An 18486-nucleotide genomic window follows, 5' to 3' on the forward strand; every position below is an offset into this window, starting at 1 on the left:
TCCTATGGAGGTTATGTTTCATCGCTGGCCCTTGCATCCGGAACCGGTCTCTTCAAATGTGGGATAGCAGTAGCTCCAGTTTCCAGCTGGGAATATTACGGTATGGAAACATTTCATAAATGTTGCTGTGAAAACATTTAACACATAATTACTTTATATTTGAGGTTGCTAGGAAAACAAATTATGCAGTAAAATTCACCCCAGCATCCGTGGGGAAAATATAATCTATAAACAAGGTTATTGATATGATTCATTGCAATCATGTTGTAACAATCAAAGAAATCTTAAGAGTGAGGAAGGACTTTTCCAACATCCAATATACCTTATTCTCTCCAGAACCCCTGTGCTCCCTGCTAAACCAAGCCTTTAAAATCAGAGCTAATTCTGTTTTTGTAGACACATCTTTGCAGCACAACTGGCTTTTAAGCACATCTTATGCAAAGTCAGACCTGGGCCAAGTAATTCACCTCCACATCACAGTTTGTAGCTGCCAGATCCACTGCTCCAGAGATCAGAGAATAAAAAATTTGTTTGGGAAGTACACCTCCCATGGGTGCTATTTCTTATGATTAACATCAATGCAGGATGATTATTTGGAATTAACTACATAAAAATTGTACAAAAATTAGTTTTCATCAGATCCTCTTCCCTTTTGGAGAGTAGAACTGAGATAATTGTGACTTGTAGGGAATCTTTATTCAGAAAAAATATGTTCATGCATGCTAGGGAAGGAGCATTTGGGGGACATATTTCCATCCCAGATTAAGACACTAGTGAAATGAATACAGGTGGCTGCATTTGTGATTTCTTGTCAAATATAAGAGGTCATTCTAGGGGATGTTTCCTATCTTAATAGTCCCTCAACAGAAGTGCTTTGGGTAGGAGTGAAAAAGCTAAAAATCAGCCCTTTCTAATGATAGACGCTCCTGTTTCCAAAATCTCCTTCTCCATTACTTCTCTAGCTCTATTGAGACAAATTGCAGACCAAATGACTTGGGTGGAGCATTACAGTGAAGGAAAGCAAGGACCCTCCTCAGCAGCTGCATGGGGGAGAATTGAGGAGCAGTTATCTAGGGGTTCTCTTTGGTTAATGAGATGATACATATTACATGCAAACAACCTATTCTTATATATATATTATAGCATCTATCTACACAGAGCGATTCATGGGTCTCCCAACAAAGGATGATAATCTCGAGCACTATAAAGTAAGCATTTTCTGTTCTATTTTGGTCATTAAGTTATTTCAAATGTGCAAAATAATTTTAAAGCAGTCATTCAGAATTTACACTTTTGCTAGGTTCCCAAGCAAATATGATGATCTTTTGTTAGCTGCAAAACACCTCACTCGAAAGGAACTTACTCTTTTTGGATTTTATTCTCTCTTTTCCTTTCCTTCTCCCCACCCTCAAACTCTACACAGCTTGAGCGGGCATCATTTATGCCTAAGGTCTCACTCATATGTAACATATGACACATAAACTTTCAGTTTTTCAAACTAAGAATCAGATGGAAGTAATGCAAATGATGAAGAAAATGTGTTGCTTTGACTCTTAAATATTTATCAACCAAAGCAGTACATAATTTCAGTATTGGTGCTAAGTCCATTACACAATGATTTAGCTCGTTTTTCTATTAGAACTTGCAGCAACTAAAATGTTAATTTTTCCTCTTTTCCAGAATTCAACTGTGATGGCAAGAGCAGAATATTTCAGAAATGTAGACTATCTTCTCATCCACGGAACAGCAGATGGTGAGGTTTAAGCAAGACTCTTACACATAAAAATACTGAGCCAGCATCACTTTGTTTAAGAAACATTAAGCATCCTCCTATGCCTGTACTCAGGGTCAGTACCTAAGAGTCAGGGACATTTCCATAAACGAGTGTGATTACTCAGTGCTGACAATGTCAACGGCATGACTAGATAATTGTTGGTGTTCATTTCCAGGCGGTACATTGTCACTCTATGCTTTCTGGTATTTAGCAGCACTTTAACTCGCTCTCTCTTTGTTGCAGATAATGTGCACTTTCAAAACTCAGCACAGATTGCTAAAGCTCTGGTTAATGCACAAGTGGATTTCCAGGCAATGGTACATAATTTCATTTTACTCATGTTCACGGCCTTAGACCCCCAAACCAAAAGGAGGAATTTTTTACTTTTTTTTTTTTCTACTAAAACCTGACAAATAGGCTGTAGGGTAGAGTAGGTATAACATTAGCAAAATGAATCTTGATCTTTCATTAACTCCCAGAAAGACACTAAGCAAGCCATGTCCCCTCTGTTGATCGCAGTTGAGTCGTATATAAAATAAAGGCATCTACAAGATTAGATGACCTTCTAGCTCCCACATCCAATGGTTCTGTGACCCAATGTATGTAAGTGTAGCTGTATGCTAAGAGTCCCTACAAAACTTGGGAGTCCCAAAGCAGCCAGAAGATTGTTTATTCAGGAAGATGCAATTGCAGAATGTTATCTGTTATCAGAGACCCTAGGAGCTCCCTGAAGTCATGCAGCGCCACTCAGAGTTAGAGAATCCTTTCCACCTACATGTTCTCAGTGCCCGTAGAGGCTTGGCCTGCCACAACGCTCCTATTTTTACTGAGTGAATGAATGAATGAGCTAACTGTAAAACCCAGGTTGCATGAGGAGTGAGAAATGAAAACAGAGGAAAATATGGCAAAACCAAGGCAAGGGAGACATTCCCTAATAGGAGACTTCCCTCCTCTTCGGGGAGCATAAATTCTCCCTCACTTGCTTATGTTGAACAAGAACCCAGAAAAGAAAACCCCCATATTTCTGAAATTTGTTTTTTTAGAATAATGTATAAAGGGTCAGATGAGATTTTTCTGGGCTTCTATTGATTGTGACTGCCCCCACCCCCAAGTAAATACAACTTATAAGTCTATAGCATTACATCATGACCACTAGCCACCTTTATTCAGGGAAAACAATAATCTCACTAGTCTCCAACAATGAAATTTAAATCTATGATACCATATTCCTGTTTTTTTAATGATACTATTTTGAACTCTTGTAAAGGATGTTTATGGTTTTATGTGTTATAGATTTTTTGCAACAGAGAGGAATTACAGTCAGAGGCTGAAAGCCTCATGGAATGTTTATGCTAGAAGAAACCTTAGGGAAAAATCAAATTCAACCCTCTCATTTTACAAATAAGGAAACCAAGTTCCAGAGAAGCAAAGTAACAGACCCAGCACATGAGCTCTGGAACACATGCCTGCCTCCTGATCCCCCAAGATGCCGGCTGCTGTGGAAGTTTAGCCACCGAGATCTAAAAAATAAGTTTAAAGAATGTGAAAGAGTCGTGAAGGCTAATTGAAGATCTTTAAATCTTCCTGTTCCAAATATTTACATGTCAACTATTGTGATTTGTTTGTTCAAGTGTTCTTAGGTAGAATTTCAACCATAATATTAGCAAAGTGTTCAGGTCCTTAGAGCATAAAAAAAAAAGTCAAAGATAGATGCATTGTGTGGCTGCAGGAATAAAGCAGGTTTCTTCCTTTTGTGTTTCAGTGGTACTCTGACCAGAACCATGGCATATCCGGCCTGTCCACGAAGCATTTATACACTCACATGACCCACTTTCTAAAGCAATGTTTTTCTCTGTCAGACTAAAAATGATGTCCATACAAGCCTGTATCACAATCTGAAGACTTCAGATAAATGCCTCAGTTGGTTTGCTTGTTTTACTCTTTATGCTGTTAAATGTTGGTATAAACAAATAAAGGAATGTTGCTTGAATGGCTGGCAAAAAATTAGGAGGACTCAGAAGTTCAACCAAAATATTGTTTACATTTTCTGGTACTCTGTAAAAGAGAAAAGGGAGCCATACCTTTTGCTTTGGACATAATATTTTATCACCTGTTTATTTGAGGGGGAAAAAAATAAAGTCAGAAGTCAAATTGCTAGTATTTTATCTGTGTTCATTGATTTTAGCTTCCAGAACCTATCACAGGAAGAAGCACTTGTGTTAGGCAAGTGCATGAATAATATTAGGGTGGTCATCCAGGAGAAAAATCTAGAAGCAGTTTGGGAGTTTTGTAGTTAGAGCTCCAAATCCTGGATCCAAAGCACGCAGCTGATTATTCAGAAATCAAGTTTGAGATGCATTTCGTAGAGGCACCCTGATGTTTGCACTCCATGCTGTCCCTCCAAGAAATGTTTATTAAATTTCTCCCAGAAGATGTCTTCAGCATTGCCAAAAACATTAGATAAGGATAAAGTCAGAGCTCTGAATTCAGGCTCCTTTCAAGAAATGCTTCAAATTTGGAAATGTTCCTATTGTGTATCTCTTCTCAGAATTAGTGCTGGTAACTGTTTTCAGATTGCTAAACCACATCAAACTAAACAAAAAAATAAATAAAATGGACATCAATAGCTAGAAAGGAAACATGTTCTTCTATCTATTAGATGGGGGGGGTTAGTTCTAAATTATAGAGTTTATTTTGAAAGAGAAAAAAAAGGAAAAAAAAGTCATAATGCCTACAATCCCAAAGGTAATGCTTTGCCAGTCACTGTTCTCATCAATTAAAAATTTATGGGTAGCTTGCCATCTCTGTGGTTCCCACAAAATTAAAAAGAGCCACACCAGGCCACCAGAAACTATTTCTGAAATAAATGTTGGAGGCATCCATGAAGGTACTGCCGAGGGGACTTTTTATTGCCATCTTTCCCAGTACTGATTGCCCTGGGTTTCTCCCCATCCCTAGCTTGGTTTTTTCCAGTTGCAGGTAGAGATCCTCAAGTCTTCTCTCATGCTCTATAGCCAGAAGGACCAATCCAGGTATGGAACATTACAGCAGGAGGGAGCCTCAAAGATCATAGACCACAAACTCCAGAGTTTTCAGATGTTTCTCAGTCCAGCACTCTTGCCATTACCACTTTCTGAAATCACACCTCCCACTCAGGCCACATAGACCCATCTCACCCCCCAGGAAGGAGTGCTTTGTGGTGGTCAGGGAGCCTGGGGAACACCCTCACAGATTCAGGACTGACCACAGCCCCCCACCCCCACCCCCACCACCACATCCATGCAACTGCTGATGCCTTAGGGGTCAGAGAGAAGCTACCACCGTCCCTTCCTGTTCGCCATCGAGCAGCCTCTGATGCAAGCCCAGGAGATTCCTTCTTCATTTTCTCATCATTCACTCTCTCCTACTATGGAGAGGAGAAGAACCAAACAATAGTCATTTCCTACTACTCTATCAAGGGAGACAACAGGGCAATTAAAAATAATAAGAAAACTGTGTTACTCCCACTTGTTTTCTGCCTTTGTGCAATGGGCAAAACTGGTGTTTAATATCACCACGCAGTAAGTGGTCTCCAGCCTCAGGCCTCCGTTTCCACTGTCACAGAGGCAACTTCTAGAAGACAAGTCTAATTGTGTCATTTCCTCATGTAGAAACCTCTAGTGATTCTCTATGATCCACAAAACGATATTGTAGTTATTAGATGTAGAACATTGCCATCATTGCAGAAAGTGCTATTAGATTGTGCTGTCCTAGAGGAATCTTCACAGACCATATCGTGGGACGTAGCCAATGGTATAAGCTCACCAATTGGTGAATAAAAGAATGGCTCTGCATTCATGGAAGACTCAGGCTTTCTACATTAGTGCTGATAAAGCTTTCCCTGACCCCCTCAGGTAGGAACCCCCAGATGCTGCTCAGGACTGTCAGCATGTGTTTATACATTTATTCATTCATTCGACAAGCGTTTATTGAGTCTGTCTGTATACCAGACACTGCAAGATTTGGAGGATACAGTGGAGAAAAAGGCAGCAATTTGAGAGGCGGGTTTTTGCTTTTTGTTTTTGTTTTTTTAATGTTAACATTTATTGTTTAGCTTTACTAGATTCTTCTCTTGGCTTGGAAGGTAAAAAGGTACAAAGGGGAAAGATTTTAGTAGAAAATACCAAACTAAACAGGATGACGAAAAAAACTCAGTACCATTTGTATTTGTAAAAGGCAAATTGTAAAAACTATCCTTTACCACATTTTATTCTTGCACATGAGATTTGGGGAGGAAGGTGTTCCAATACCCTAATTAATGCATAATTATCTTTCACCTATCATAAACTTGAGATTTCTATTCATTTATTCAACAAATGCAATTGGAAGCCACTATTGTAGGCACTATAGGTGACACCCATCCCCCTAAAACAGACATGTATATTAAATAAGGTGCATGTCTACAGTCAGGAGCTCAAAGTCTTATAAAGGTGAGAAATGAATATGAGTAATTACAATGCAAGTTTAAATGAGACCAGTACGCTAGGGGTGGGATTCTAGCATGTGTAAAAGGGAAACCATAAAACAATTACGCCACCTCAGTATAATCTCAAATCCTAATCCCACAATGCAAACCTTAGAGCTATTTTAAAAGGTTTCAAAATTCTAAGTGACCATCTAATATTTCTTAGAGTGAGTGAGAAAGAAGCAGCAAGAGAATGAGTATTTTGTTAAATTTAATACAAATGTAGGAACTTTTATTGAGGTTTTAATCTTTTAAAAAAATCTATCCCAAAGTACAAAATGTGTGATTTATTTCTTCAAGAAACCTTTTTGGTATCTATGCTGTGCATAGCAGTACTCTGGGCACTGCAGGGGTTACAAAAATGAATATATGTGACAATTTCTCCATTTCTGGACTGTTTCAGTAAAGGCGACTTAACGAATCTGATTTTCCCAACATTTGAGCATTTTTCAGACACTGACAGATCTTTATGCAAATGTTGTTGCCAAGCTGTTTGTAATGGTGAAATTATACTTTGACAGTAACTCTTTAAAATATATTAAACCCAGCTAAGGTTTTTTTGGAAATGTTGCCAATTAAATGACTTTAATGAGCTTCTTGATGGTAATGTAATTAAAATTCAGATGTTCTAATTGTAAAAAAAAAAATACAGTTCTGGGAAAGTTAACATTAAAATAAGCAAATATAAAATGAATTAGGGCTCATTTAAATAGTGATTATGTGGTCCTCTGAGAAGATTCTACCAGAACAATGTTTTCAATTATGCTGTTTGTAAAGAAGAAGGAAGGCACCTAACAAATATTTTAAATTTATTCAACAGAACATATATTTTGAATTTACCCAATAAAACAGGTCAAAAAATTGTCAATACTACAGTAAATCATTCTCAGCTTTTGAAAGAACTGCTAAAACACTTCCTTGGCATTGTGCATAGGTACCTTGGCAATTTGAAGTGGAATAATTTCTAATTCAGGGAGAAATAAGTGCCTGGACCTTACCAAGCTCTTCATGGAGAAAATGATCTGGCTTCTGGAGGAAGTCTCAAATGGCCACCTGCTCAGATTATCGGCAGGCAGTTCCAACATGCTCATTATAAACACTTCTTTTTTGACACACAGGTAATATTTTTGGCAGGCTACAGTAGTATGATTTCATTCTATTGGCCTCTAATTAATACTCCATTACTCTACTTACTTAAAAAATTGCTTTGGCAGTATTCATTGGTACATTACAGCCTTCACTTTGTGGTTATACAGAGTCTGTTTCCTGTGAGTAAGACAGAGCAGTAGCCAAGGTCACGCCACAATGGTTTGACAACTCATTTTTCTTTTGTAATTACTGTTCATTGACAAGCAAAGATGGGAGCATCTCTCCTAGTCATTAATTATTGGAGGCAAGAATTTTTTCACTGTTACAGAAGGTGAATTTTTGAAATAAATGTCTTAATTACAGATTTAAAATTATGTAAAAAGTATTTGTATGTTAAAAAACTACCACCCATTCACACATATTAGTGTGTTATTGAAACATCCTTTAAGATATTCATAGACATAATAAAAAATTTAGATATATCATAAAATTTGCTTATGTCACACTGGCACTTAGATAAACTCCCAGCTTTAAGAGATGATAAAAAGTGATGATGCTTTAATATATACAAGTGTTTTATATACTCACAGGAAACAATGAGATTCTCTCATCTTTTTAAAAAAAATTAGTAATACTTTGCAATATTGCAAATTCCTCCCATTCAAATGAAATACATAAGAGAGCTTATAGGTCAATGCTTTTAAATATAATATGTCTGTTATAGTTTATCTTAGAGGTAGTAGATGTAATAAGTAAGGGTATAATACTAAAGTCAGACTGCCTGCTTTGAATCCCAGCTCAGTAACATACTGGCTATGTGATTTGGCTCAGTTTTCCTAAGTTCCCTCTGTTTCAGTTTCCTCATCTGTGAAATGGGGGATAATAATAGTTCCTACTCCCTAGGGTTGTTTGAAGGCTTAAATCAGTTGTTGTTTGTAGAGCTAACAGTCTCTGGCATATAGTATGTATTTTGTAGGGGGTTGCTAGATACAGAAAAGAAGCCACTTCTTAGTTAGCATTTCCAATAAATTATCAAGAGATTAATAGTATGATTCAGAAGCCAATAGTTTCTTTACCATAGCAGCGAATCTAGTATAAGAGTCAGAATCATCAATCACTTATAAATTAATCTCTATCTTTTTCTGAAACAATGCGGGCTTTTAGGAATAACCAATATAGAAGCCATGAGTGTCCAACAAAGCTCATCAACCTTGAATGAGTTGTTTATCCCTGTATCGCAATACCTAGCTGAGGAGTCAAATATTTAATAGTAGTGACAGAAACACCTTTGGGGAAGAAAGACTTCCAGGGAAATATGTAGTTGCATTCACTCACCCAGCTTCACGCACGGCCCACAAAGCATCACACAGGTCTTCCTCTCCGGCCCTGTCTCCACCACACGCCTGTTGCCCTCCCAACTCCAGCCGCACTGGTCTCCTTTCGGTCTTTCTGTGCAGGCCAAGCTTATTTCTGTTTTAGGGCCTGGAATGTGGTTTTCTCAAATGTTCACTAGACCGTGTTCTTGTCACCCAGGTCTCAGCTCATGTGGCACCACTTTGGAGAATTTCTCTGGTCACTAGATTTAACGTTGCTTCTACCACAGCCAGAGAGTTCTACATTATCTAATTGCATTTTCTTGATAGCACTTAAAGGCATCAGAAATTATTTTATTTATGTATGTGTTTGTTTGTTACCTATTTCTACCATTTGAATATAAGCCCCCTGTGAGCAGAGAGCCTCTTAGTCTTTTTGCCTCTCTGCACCCAGGGCCTCGACAATCCTTGGAATAAGTTTGGAAGAGTTTGATAAATATTTGCTGAAGGTATTCCCACGTTCTGTGGGTAGGAGGGCCCATGACACTGGTGATCTCACCGTGGAAACAGATCTCGCCTTTTCTGGAACTTAGTACGTAATAGGAACTTGCTGGTTCCCCCTCAAGGCAAAGAGAAAGGAAAATTCCTGAGCAGCAGCCGGCCCACTGTCAGGAGCATGGCTTTAAGAAGAACATGAGTCTTAGCCAGAAATCTAAAAGAAGTGGCCTTTTAAACAAAAATAATTTGGGGTAGAGAATGACCACACAGCCCACTGTGTTGTCCTACCTCTGATTCTTGCTGCTCCTAGATGAATCGCCAGGACACCACAGACAAAGTTTAGCAAAAATGTGGAAACTGGAAAAAATCAGATAAATCTCTGGAATGCTATTGATTACTCTAGCGGCTTTAATTAAAAAAAAATTGTTTTCAAAATACATTTTACTTAATCAATATATTTCAAGTTATAAGGGTTTCTTTCACATTATAAAACAGTGATACCCATGCCTTAACACTGTCCTGATACAAAACCTGAAAGTTTGGTTGGTTGGTCCTTTTAAATTGAGATTATAAACTTGAAGCTATCAAAAATAAGCCAGTAGAGGAGGGATATATATATATATATATATATATATATATATATATATATATATAATTTCTTTTTTTCCCCTCAAAATAACTATCATCACCAACACCACCCACTATCTTCCTTGATGAGACTGATTTTATATGAATTAAATTGATAGCTGAGAAACTTGTATTGAACAAATGTAACGGATGCCTTGGAATAGAGTTCCCAATCTCAAGGAACTGCTGAGGCCAGTCCAGAAATCAGAATAAATGAAGCAAACCAAGGAGGGGTCAGCACGGTCTCTGGTAGCTTATAGTTGGGGCAGCGGCAGGCTGGTAAGCACAGCTAAAATAAAAAGAGAACAACTACTGGTTCCAACTGTGGCCCTGTGGAAACATGGACCTATCATTTCCTGGCCCGGCTTCTGTCAAGAGAAACCAGAAAACTAGATTCTTAAATATGAACTCTTTCTCAATGTTGAACCCTTGATAGCTAATTCATGAGTAAATAAAACTCATCTGTGTGGCAGTTTTGATCTGTGGGTATCAATTTCTATTTTAAGTAACAATTAAATCTTTTTTGGATGCCAGTTATATACCCAGTACTCCATATACATTGTTTATTTAATTATCCCACCTCTGTAATTAGAAATTAAAACGTGTGTGTTTCTGATTAGAAAAATGAGGCACAAGGCATGGAACTTACCTAAGATTTCATAGGTTTGGGTCTGTGGCACCATGGTCTTCCTCCCACCTCCATACCTCTGTGTAATATGGGCAGAGCCATTTGTCAGGTATTCCAGAAAGAGTATGTGGAATGCCTTTTCAGGTGGTTTTGTCACATATTACTGTCATTAATCAAATGTTCAATATAGAGTATAAACAAAAACACCTAGTGATAGGCCCTTATCAGTCATTATTAGAATTTAAATACTGTTAATGAAGTAGCCATTAAGTGACTGCTTAAATAAACATTTGCAGGGTGGCTTTGAAAACGGAGTTTTGTATCTCCCTTTATAACTCAGTGACTGCTACAGGATTTACATCGTGTTTCTGGCCCCAGCAAAATATTGTGTATGTACAGGCAAGCCTTCCAATATGTAAATCCAATTCGTGACTGGACTCAAAATAACGTTAGCTTTCCAATTTCCCATCACCTCTTCTCCACTCATCAGTATGTTTTCTCGATGTCTTCTCTCTGATGTTACTCCTGCTCTGTGTCTTCCCACACCTGTACTCCTGCCAACTCCTACACCCTGGCCATGGAGCCACAGAAGGAGGCAGGATGGGGGGAAGCTTCGAAGATATCACACAAGGATGGTCCCCAAATTGGCATTGGGTGCATCTTCCCCACAGCACTCAGGCTGCCAAAGCAGCTCCAGAAATAAAGAACAATGAAAGTGTAAACCTGAGGTTTTATTCCTGCAGATTAGGTTTTTAGAAGAACAAAAAGTAAAAATTTTAAAATGTCATGTAAAGTATTTTGTGTTTCTTCCCTGTTTTTAGTTAGTAACTGTCAATGTATGTTAAAAAAAAAAAAAAACCACGTGTTCCTCTAGGTTGCCAGAGCACTTTCAACATATCCGGAGTACTTTTATTTACTTTTTCAAATTACAGTATCAGGAGCCATAAAATATTGTTGATATAATCTTTGGTGAAAAAGCCTTGCGCCGTGAAACCTGTCAGGAAACACTAGTTTCAGTTCCTTGACGTAGACTTAGAGTCTTTTGCGTGGTATTTCCTCTTAACAAATATTGGGGATGTGTCATTATCAAAGTATTAATAATTTGTGGTAAACCTTACAAACAGCTACTCAGTATTCACATTATCCTTATGTCACACTTCCCAGAAAATAAGTAGTCATGGAAACAATGAATGCAATTGTTAAGTTGTATAATTTATTAAAACTTTTGAAAAATAATTTCATATATATTATATTCATATTTTGTATATATGTTTTATATGTATAATACACACATATACATATGCATATGTGTATATATACATTTATTTTTAACTTTATTTGTAGGGTTGAGCACCTAGAATACATAAGAAACTCTTAGAATTCAACTGCACAATTAAAAAATGGGCAATGGACTTGAACAGACATTTCTCTAAAGAAGATATACAAATGAACAACAAGCACATGAAAAGATGTTCAGTACCCTTAGTCATTAGGGAAATGAAAATCAAAACCACACTGAAGTACCAATTTATATCTACAAAGATAGCTATGGAAGAAAAAAGAAGTGTTGGCAAGGATGTGGCTAAATTGGAACCCTCATACATTGCTGGTGGAAAGGTAAAATGGTTCAGCTGCTGTGGAAAACAGTTTAGCTTCTCCTCAAAAAGCTAAACATAAAATTACCATATAACCCAGCAATTCCACTCCTAGATATATCATCAAGTAATTGTAAACAGGTTCTCAAACAAATACATGTACATGCATGTTCATAACAGTACTATTCACAATAGTCAAAGGGAAGGGTGAAAACAGCCCAAAAGTCCATCAAAGGATGAATGAACAAACTAATGTATAGACATACAATGAAATATTATTCAGCCATAAAGAAAAATTAGGTACTGATACATGCTACAACAGGAATGAACCTCAAAAACATGCTGAGTGAAAAAAAGCCAGACACAAAATGCTATCGTATGGTTCTACTTATATGAAATATCCAGCCATAGAGATAGAATGCAGACTAGCGGGTGCCAGGGGACACAGGAGGGGGAGATGAGGAGAAATTGCTTAATGGATAAGGAGCTTTATTTTGGAGTGATGAAAACATCTTGGTACTAGACAGAGGTGGAGTTTGCACAACATTATGAATGTACTCAATATCACTGATTTGTTCACTTCAAAAGGGTTGATTTTGTTACATAAATTTCATCTCAATAATTTTTTAAAAAACCTGTTTTTAAAGACTTCATTTGTAATAATTTTCAGTATAAGTAACCTATAATAATTACGGCATTATTTCTAGAATCAGTAGACTCAAGCTTTTGATATAAGAGAAAAGTATATTCCAGGAAATTAGGCTCTTGGGTGCTTTATAAATATTTATTTTGACCCATCCTTATTGCCAATAAAAGAAATATTTTCATTCCTGAAGAAAAAATTAGTATTTGTAATATTCATTTTAGCCAGTTGTTCATGCCACCTCACCTCTTAACACAGAAGAGAGGAAACCCATAGGATTCACCTCCCTTAGTCATTACAGATCCATACCTTACCCCTCCTAAGCATTCAAAACTTAGACCTCTCAAATATCGGAAATTCCTTGTCTGACTCTTACATTCTGTTCTTCCAATTTCCTGCTCAACTGCACTCAGCACAGCAGCTCTTCCAAAATAACTTTTTCAAATACTAACTCAGGCTGCTTCCTTCTTTGTTCCCCCCATTCTGTCTTCACATCAATCTAGAGAAAACAGTAAGAAGGGGTTCTCCTCCTTGCCAAGACCTCTCCACTCCTTTGCCTGCCTCTGAATCCTATACTGTTTTAATGTCCCCACTTCATCATCAGAAAGTGAAATCGACAGCTGTTTGAAAGAGTGAAAAGTCAATTGTATGACATATTCAAAACTCATGGATCTGATTCTTTAAAAATGGAACCTCCACCGTGAATTTGGAAGGCAGCTTGGCAGTTCCTCAAAAGTTAAAGAGTTATTATATAATCCAGTGATTCTACTTCTAGAATCATTTTTTTTTCTTTTCGTTTTCTTTTTTTTTTTTCACTTAAATACAGTTGGTAGACAATATTATAGTGAGTTATATTAGTTTCAGGTGTACAATGTAGTGATTTGACATTTTATACCTTACAATGTGGTCACCCCACTAATTTGAGTAATCATCTGTCACCATGCAAACTTATCACAATATTATTGACTATATTCCCCTTCACCTTCTTCACCCATACTTCCATTCCACCTCCTCTGGTGAGCATCTCTTTGGTCTTGGTTGCCATGAGTCTGTTTTGATTTTGTTTTGTTCATTGGTTGGGTTTTTTGGGTTTTTTTTTTTCTCTTTTGTTTTTAAATTCCATATATAAGTGAAACCATAAGATATTTGTCTTTCTCTATCTGACTTACTTCACTTACCATAGTACCCTCTAGGTGCATCTAAGTTGTCACAAATTGCAAGATTTCATTCTTTTTTATTGCTTAAAATTTTTTCTCAAATTCTACTTTGCCTAAGAGAATTAAAAACATAGTCCAGGCAAAAACTTGTACTCAAATGTTTATAGCAGCATTATTCATAATAGCCAAAAAGTGAAAACAACCCAAATGTCCATCAACTGATGAATAAAGTGTGGCATATACATATAATGGAATATTATTAAGTCATAAAAAGGAATGGAGTACTGATTTATGCTATAACATTGATGGACCTTGAAAATATTATGCTAAATAAAAGTCAGCTGCAGACGGCCACATATTGAGTGATTCCATTTACATGAAATGTACAGAATAGGCAAATATATAATTGAAAGTAGATTAGTGGTCATTAAGGGCTGGGAAAGGGGCACTGGGTAGTGACTTCTAATGGGCGTGGAGCTGTTTTTGAGTGCAGAATAAATTATTTTGGTATTTATTACAAAATAAAATTGTAGAAATTCTCTGTGTTTGAGGGATAAAAAAGCCAAACAATAATTATAATAAATTAAATAAAGCTCTACTTAAAAATAGGATAATAGTCTGAAGGACTTTATAAATTATCTTCTACCCTATGTTGATATCATTTTTATATCTCCAAAAACGGGGCACGTTTTTAAAATACATCTGGTAAAATATGAGTTGGCAACAGTGAGCAAGTTTCAAGCAGGGGGCAAGCCTGATTACGAGGCATAATGAAAAAGAGAAAGTGCTTATAACTCCATTTTGCATTTTTTGCATTTTAAAGTACACAGACTTCAAATTTTAAATTTTCTAATGGCTGAAGTCACTTCCTTTTTCAGAAGCTTTTGAAATTTTTCTATTTTTTTAAATTGGTTCACATTAAAGATTCTTAGAAGCTTGAAGGAGAAAAAGTCTTTCCAGATGAGCAAGAGGTTGGATAAACGGAATGACATATGGTTTGTTTTTTATAGCTACAATATGCAAAAAATAGAAGCATAACACATGTATTCAATGATATATATGTATTTATACATATAAATATATATTCTGCTTATAAATTATGAGATAAGATTATTTCATACAAATGTGATTTTGTTTTTTCTTTTTCTTGTTCCCTTTATGAATAAAAATAACAACTGAAACTTAGAACAATTTTAAACATCTCATTATACCAGGGATCTAGCAAAAGATAAAATCACTGTATGCAAAGCCATGATGCCACATAGTCCCCTGCTCAGACTTGTGGGCTCTCTGCAGGGCTCAGAGCCTCAGGGCTGGAGGACTGACTGTCCGCTGAGCTTATTACTGAATCTTCCCGCCACCCCCATATTCCAAATGGAGGGGTCACGAACTCTTTCATAAATACCTCTCGGTAAGGATATTTCTCACATCCTCTGGCAAACTCAGATTTTCCCCTGGGTCTCTGAGCCCATCAAAGGTCCCTTTACTCAGAAAGGTAAAAGGCATCTTATTATCACATTCCATGTACTCAATGTTTTCATTTTCAAAGGCTATTGGTAAATGGCTCTCTATACGTTTTTCTTCAAAGCTAAAAAAATACATCTCAATTAATATATAAATTTTTCTCTCATGCGGTTACATAATTTTATTTACTTTTTTTTTTTTTAGCTTTTGAAGGCTTACACCTATTTTCAGGAGTCTCTTGTTATGGAGAAGAGTGTTCTAATCTAGGGAAAACATGACATATTGATAGGATTATCTCCAGAAACAAAAAACGAACTTCAAACTCATAAAAAAGTTTTACTGATCATTACTAAGCCTCAACCTCAGGCACAACCTCAGGACAAGCCCAGAAGAAGATTAAAAAGGGAACTGTAATCATTACTCCATTACCTCTGAACGGTGGCAACCTTGCCCTGCATTCATTGCAACTGTTTTTCTATTACCCAGGCCCTGCCCTGTGCTACCATTTTACCTTCAAATTCTGTTGCTACCATGTGTCTCCAAACTACATTTGCTCATACTTACCTTGCTCATACTTGGTAACTGATAGGTCAGATTATTTAGCTTCCAAAGTAACTGATCAATTGGTGCTAATGCCCCTCCCCCACACTCATTTTGCTATAGTTTCAATTTAACTTTTTACTTTGAAAAATTTCAAATATATACAAAACAAGCAGAATTACATAATAAACCCTGTTTACTCATCAGCCAATTTAAACAATTTTCAATATTCTGCCCATGCTTGTATTATTTCTACCTCCACCCATACCCCTTTTTAAATGTTTGCCACCACAGTGCACTATGTACCTGGATCTTTGCCATTCTCTAACATTTCAACCTAAGTTGAACAGCTAAGAAAAACAAATATGCAACAATCCCACACCCATGATTTTTTGAAGTACTAAGCAGGACTGGCTACATAATTTATGAGCCAGGTACAAAATAAAACTATGCAGCCCTTGTTCAAAAGTTATAAAAATTTAAAGATGGTAAGAGCAGGACATTAAGCCAAGCATAGAGCCCTTCTAAGCATGTGGCATGAGCTGTAAGCCCATGGTCCTAAGCATCAAGATAAAAGCAAAAACTCCTTGACTAAGTATATTATTTGATCTTGAAATTATGTAAATTTTGCACTCCATTCCATATAATAATTATGTTTTATATTACTTATGTCAAATTAAATTGACCTTTCAGGAGGGCATATCATGGCTATTGTGTGGCAATACCCCCTGGTCACCACCAGGCAACCCCATGCAGTCTGATGGGAAAACTCTAGATGACATCTCTCAGAAATTCCCTGCTTCCATACAAGCCTTTTAACACTAATCATATAAATACAGGGCCACCATTTTCCCTGCTTCACATCTAAATGACAAGTAACAGCGATGATGGAAACTGAAGGCCAAGTGGAGGCTGGTGTTGGGACAGCCATTGGAAGATCTATAAGTTCAAAATTAACATTTATCTTAATTTTTGACAATACAATGTCCATTGAGGGTCCTGATTTACCTCTCCTAGGGTGGAAAGCAGTGCCCTATACAGAGGGGCTCTTAATGCTTTTGCATTCTCAGAGTGTTTGTCGTTATGGTGTTGGGACCCCCAAGAGTCAGTGTTGGTGGGCTGAAGATGAAGCTAGAGGAAATTTTCTGAAAGAACTTGGGATAGTTCCTTCTGAAATAATAGAAAGTAAGTGGAGTGGAGGGAAAAAAGTTTTAGTGAGATATTGGGATGGACATTTACTAAGATACCCGATGTTGTATTAAGGGCTTTATATCTTTATATCTTATATCTTTACATCATCTGCAGAGCTCCCTTCTTAGGACTTTCCCATGAACAGGTAACATCTGAAAAGGAAAGAGAGGCAGACAGAGAGAGGCAAAGAAATAGCTACACAAGTAGGCAAAGAAAAAACAGTAGAACCGGACACCAAACAATAAAGTATAACCAATATGCTCATGAGGACTGAGGCGAAACAGGAACAATTTGATCATATATTAAACCAAGTCACACTTTCAAACCGTAATTATAAGGGTCAATCCAGGTGGCTCTGAATGCCACCATTCTCTGCTCTTTCACCCCCTCTGCTGGTGCCGCCAAGAAGCAGTCATCAGGTCAAAACAGCAAGCTCCAGGGAGGTGATGAAAATGACGTGGGCATTTTATGCAGCTGCACTTCTCAAACCTTATTATGCTTATGAATTGCCTGGGACTCTTAGTAAAATGCACATTCTTATTCAGTAACCCTGGGCTTGGGACTGAGAGTCTGCACTTGTAGGAAGTTCCCAGGTGATGCTGGTCTTGGGATCACACTTGGAACAGGCAGGCTTTCTACCATCAACAGTCACCAGCACAAAAAGTCCTTACTGAGGTTTCCCAGTTTCCAATAGAACTAATATCTATGGCATGTAAGTAGTTCTGCATACAACAGTGGGTCCAATCCACAATTGAACAGTTTAAGTGTATTGGGACCGTTTCTCCAGTTGTATCAATGCTTTATTCCTGCATAAGTCATCAGCTTCATCATGCACCAGACAGTATATGAATATTGAAATCTAGTGGGGAAATGTGGCGATGATTTTGTCATACAGAATCAGATTTTTATTTTGGAAGAGTCATTTAACGAGCACTCTCGTTTTACAAATCAGGAAGCTGAGGCACAAAGAGAGTATGTGACTTGACCACAATGACACAGCTTGTTCATAGCAGCAGGACTAAAATCTAGTTCCACAGGACAGTTACACTGTCCTGAAGCCTTCTGTTCAGGTTACTTCCCATTTTTCTCTTTCTCCAAAGTGATCAGACTTATAGTTGCTGAACCCTATAAATCACTGAAGCTATCAGTGGCAGATCACAGAGCTCAGTAAATACATTTGACAGTATACATGGCATCTCGTTCTTCGCAAATCAGTGTTCAGCTCTCTTATCAGTAAACTTGGCCTTTAAATACCCATTAAATGCAAAAAGAAATACCAGACCCTCTCTTTTTAACATCACCTATTGGATCTTTAATTCTCATTCTTATTTATCCTTTCTTTCTGACTCCAATTTATCACAATAGGACACATTAGGTCTTAATTGATAGTCTTTAAAATTCCCCACCAAAATAATATGAACTAGTTACGTATAGTGGGGATGAGAAGATTTTTACTAAGCATG

General features: G+C 37.2%; 1 protein-coding gene across 4 annotated transcripts in view; it reads left to right on the top strand.

Annotated features, from left to right (window-relative positions):
* FAP (fibroblast activation protein alpha) overlaps window positions 1-3931 on the top strand; it is a 71246-nt gene extending 67315 nt beyond the window's left edge. The window contains exons 22-26 of one of the 4 annotated variants that reach the window (XM_019636810.1): window positions 1-100; window positions 1144-1208; window positions 1681-1753; window positions 2018-2091; window positions 3537-3931. In XM_019636810.1, the coding sequence (XP_019492355.1) occupies window positions 1-100; window positions 1144-1208; window positions 1681-1753; window positions 2018-2091; window positions 3537-3638 (414 nt within the window). In that variant the 3' untranslated portion in view covers window positions 3639-3931. Of the gene's footprint in view, window positions 101-1143; window positions 1209-1680; window positions 1754-2017; window positions 2092-3536 lie in introns of those variants that run through there. The other 3 variants (XR_002123285.1, XM_019636812.1, XM_019636811.1) reach the window with 3 other exon arrangements.
* Window positions 3932-18486: the final 14555 nt, after the last annotated feature.

This window comes from Hipposideros armiger, unplaced genomic scaffold (genome assembly GCF_001890085.2).
Source record: "Hipposideros armiger isolate ML-2016 unplaced genomic scaffold, ASM189008v1 scaffold_30, whole genome shotgun sequence".
Lineage (NCBI taxonomy): Eukaryota > Metazoa > Chordata > Mammalia > Chiroptera > Hipposideridae > Hipposideros > Hipposideros armiger.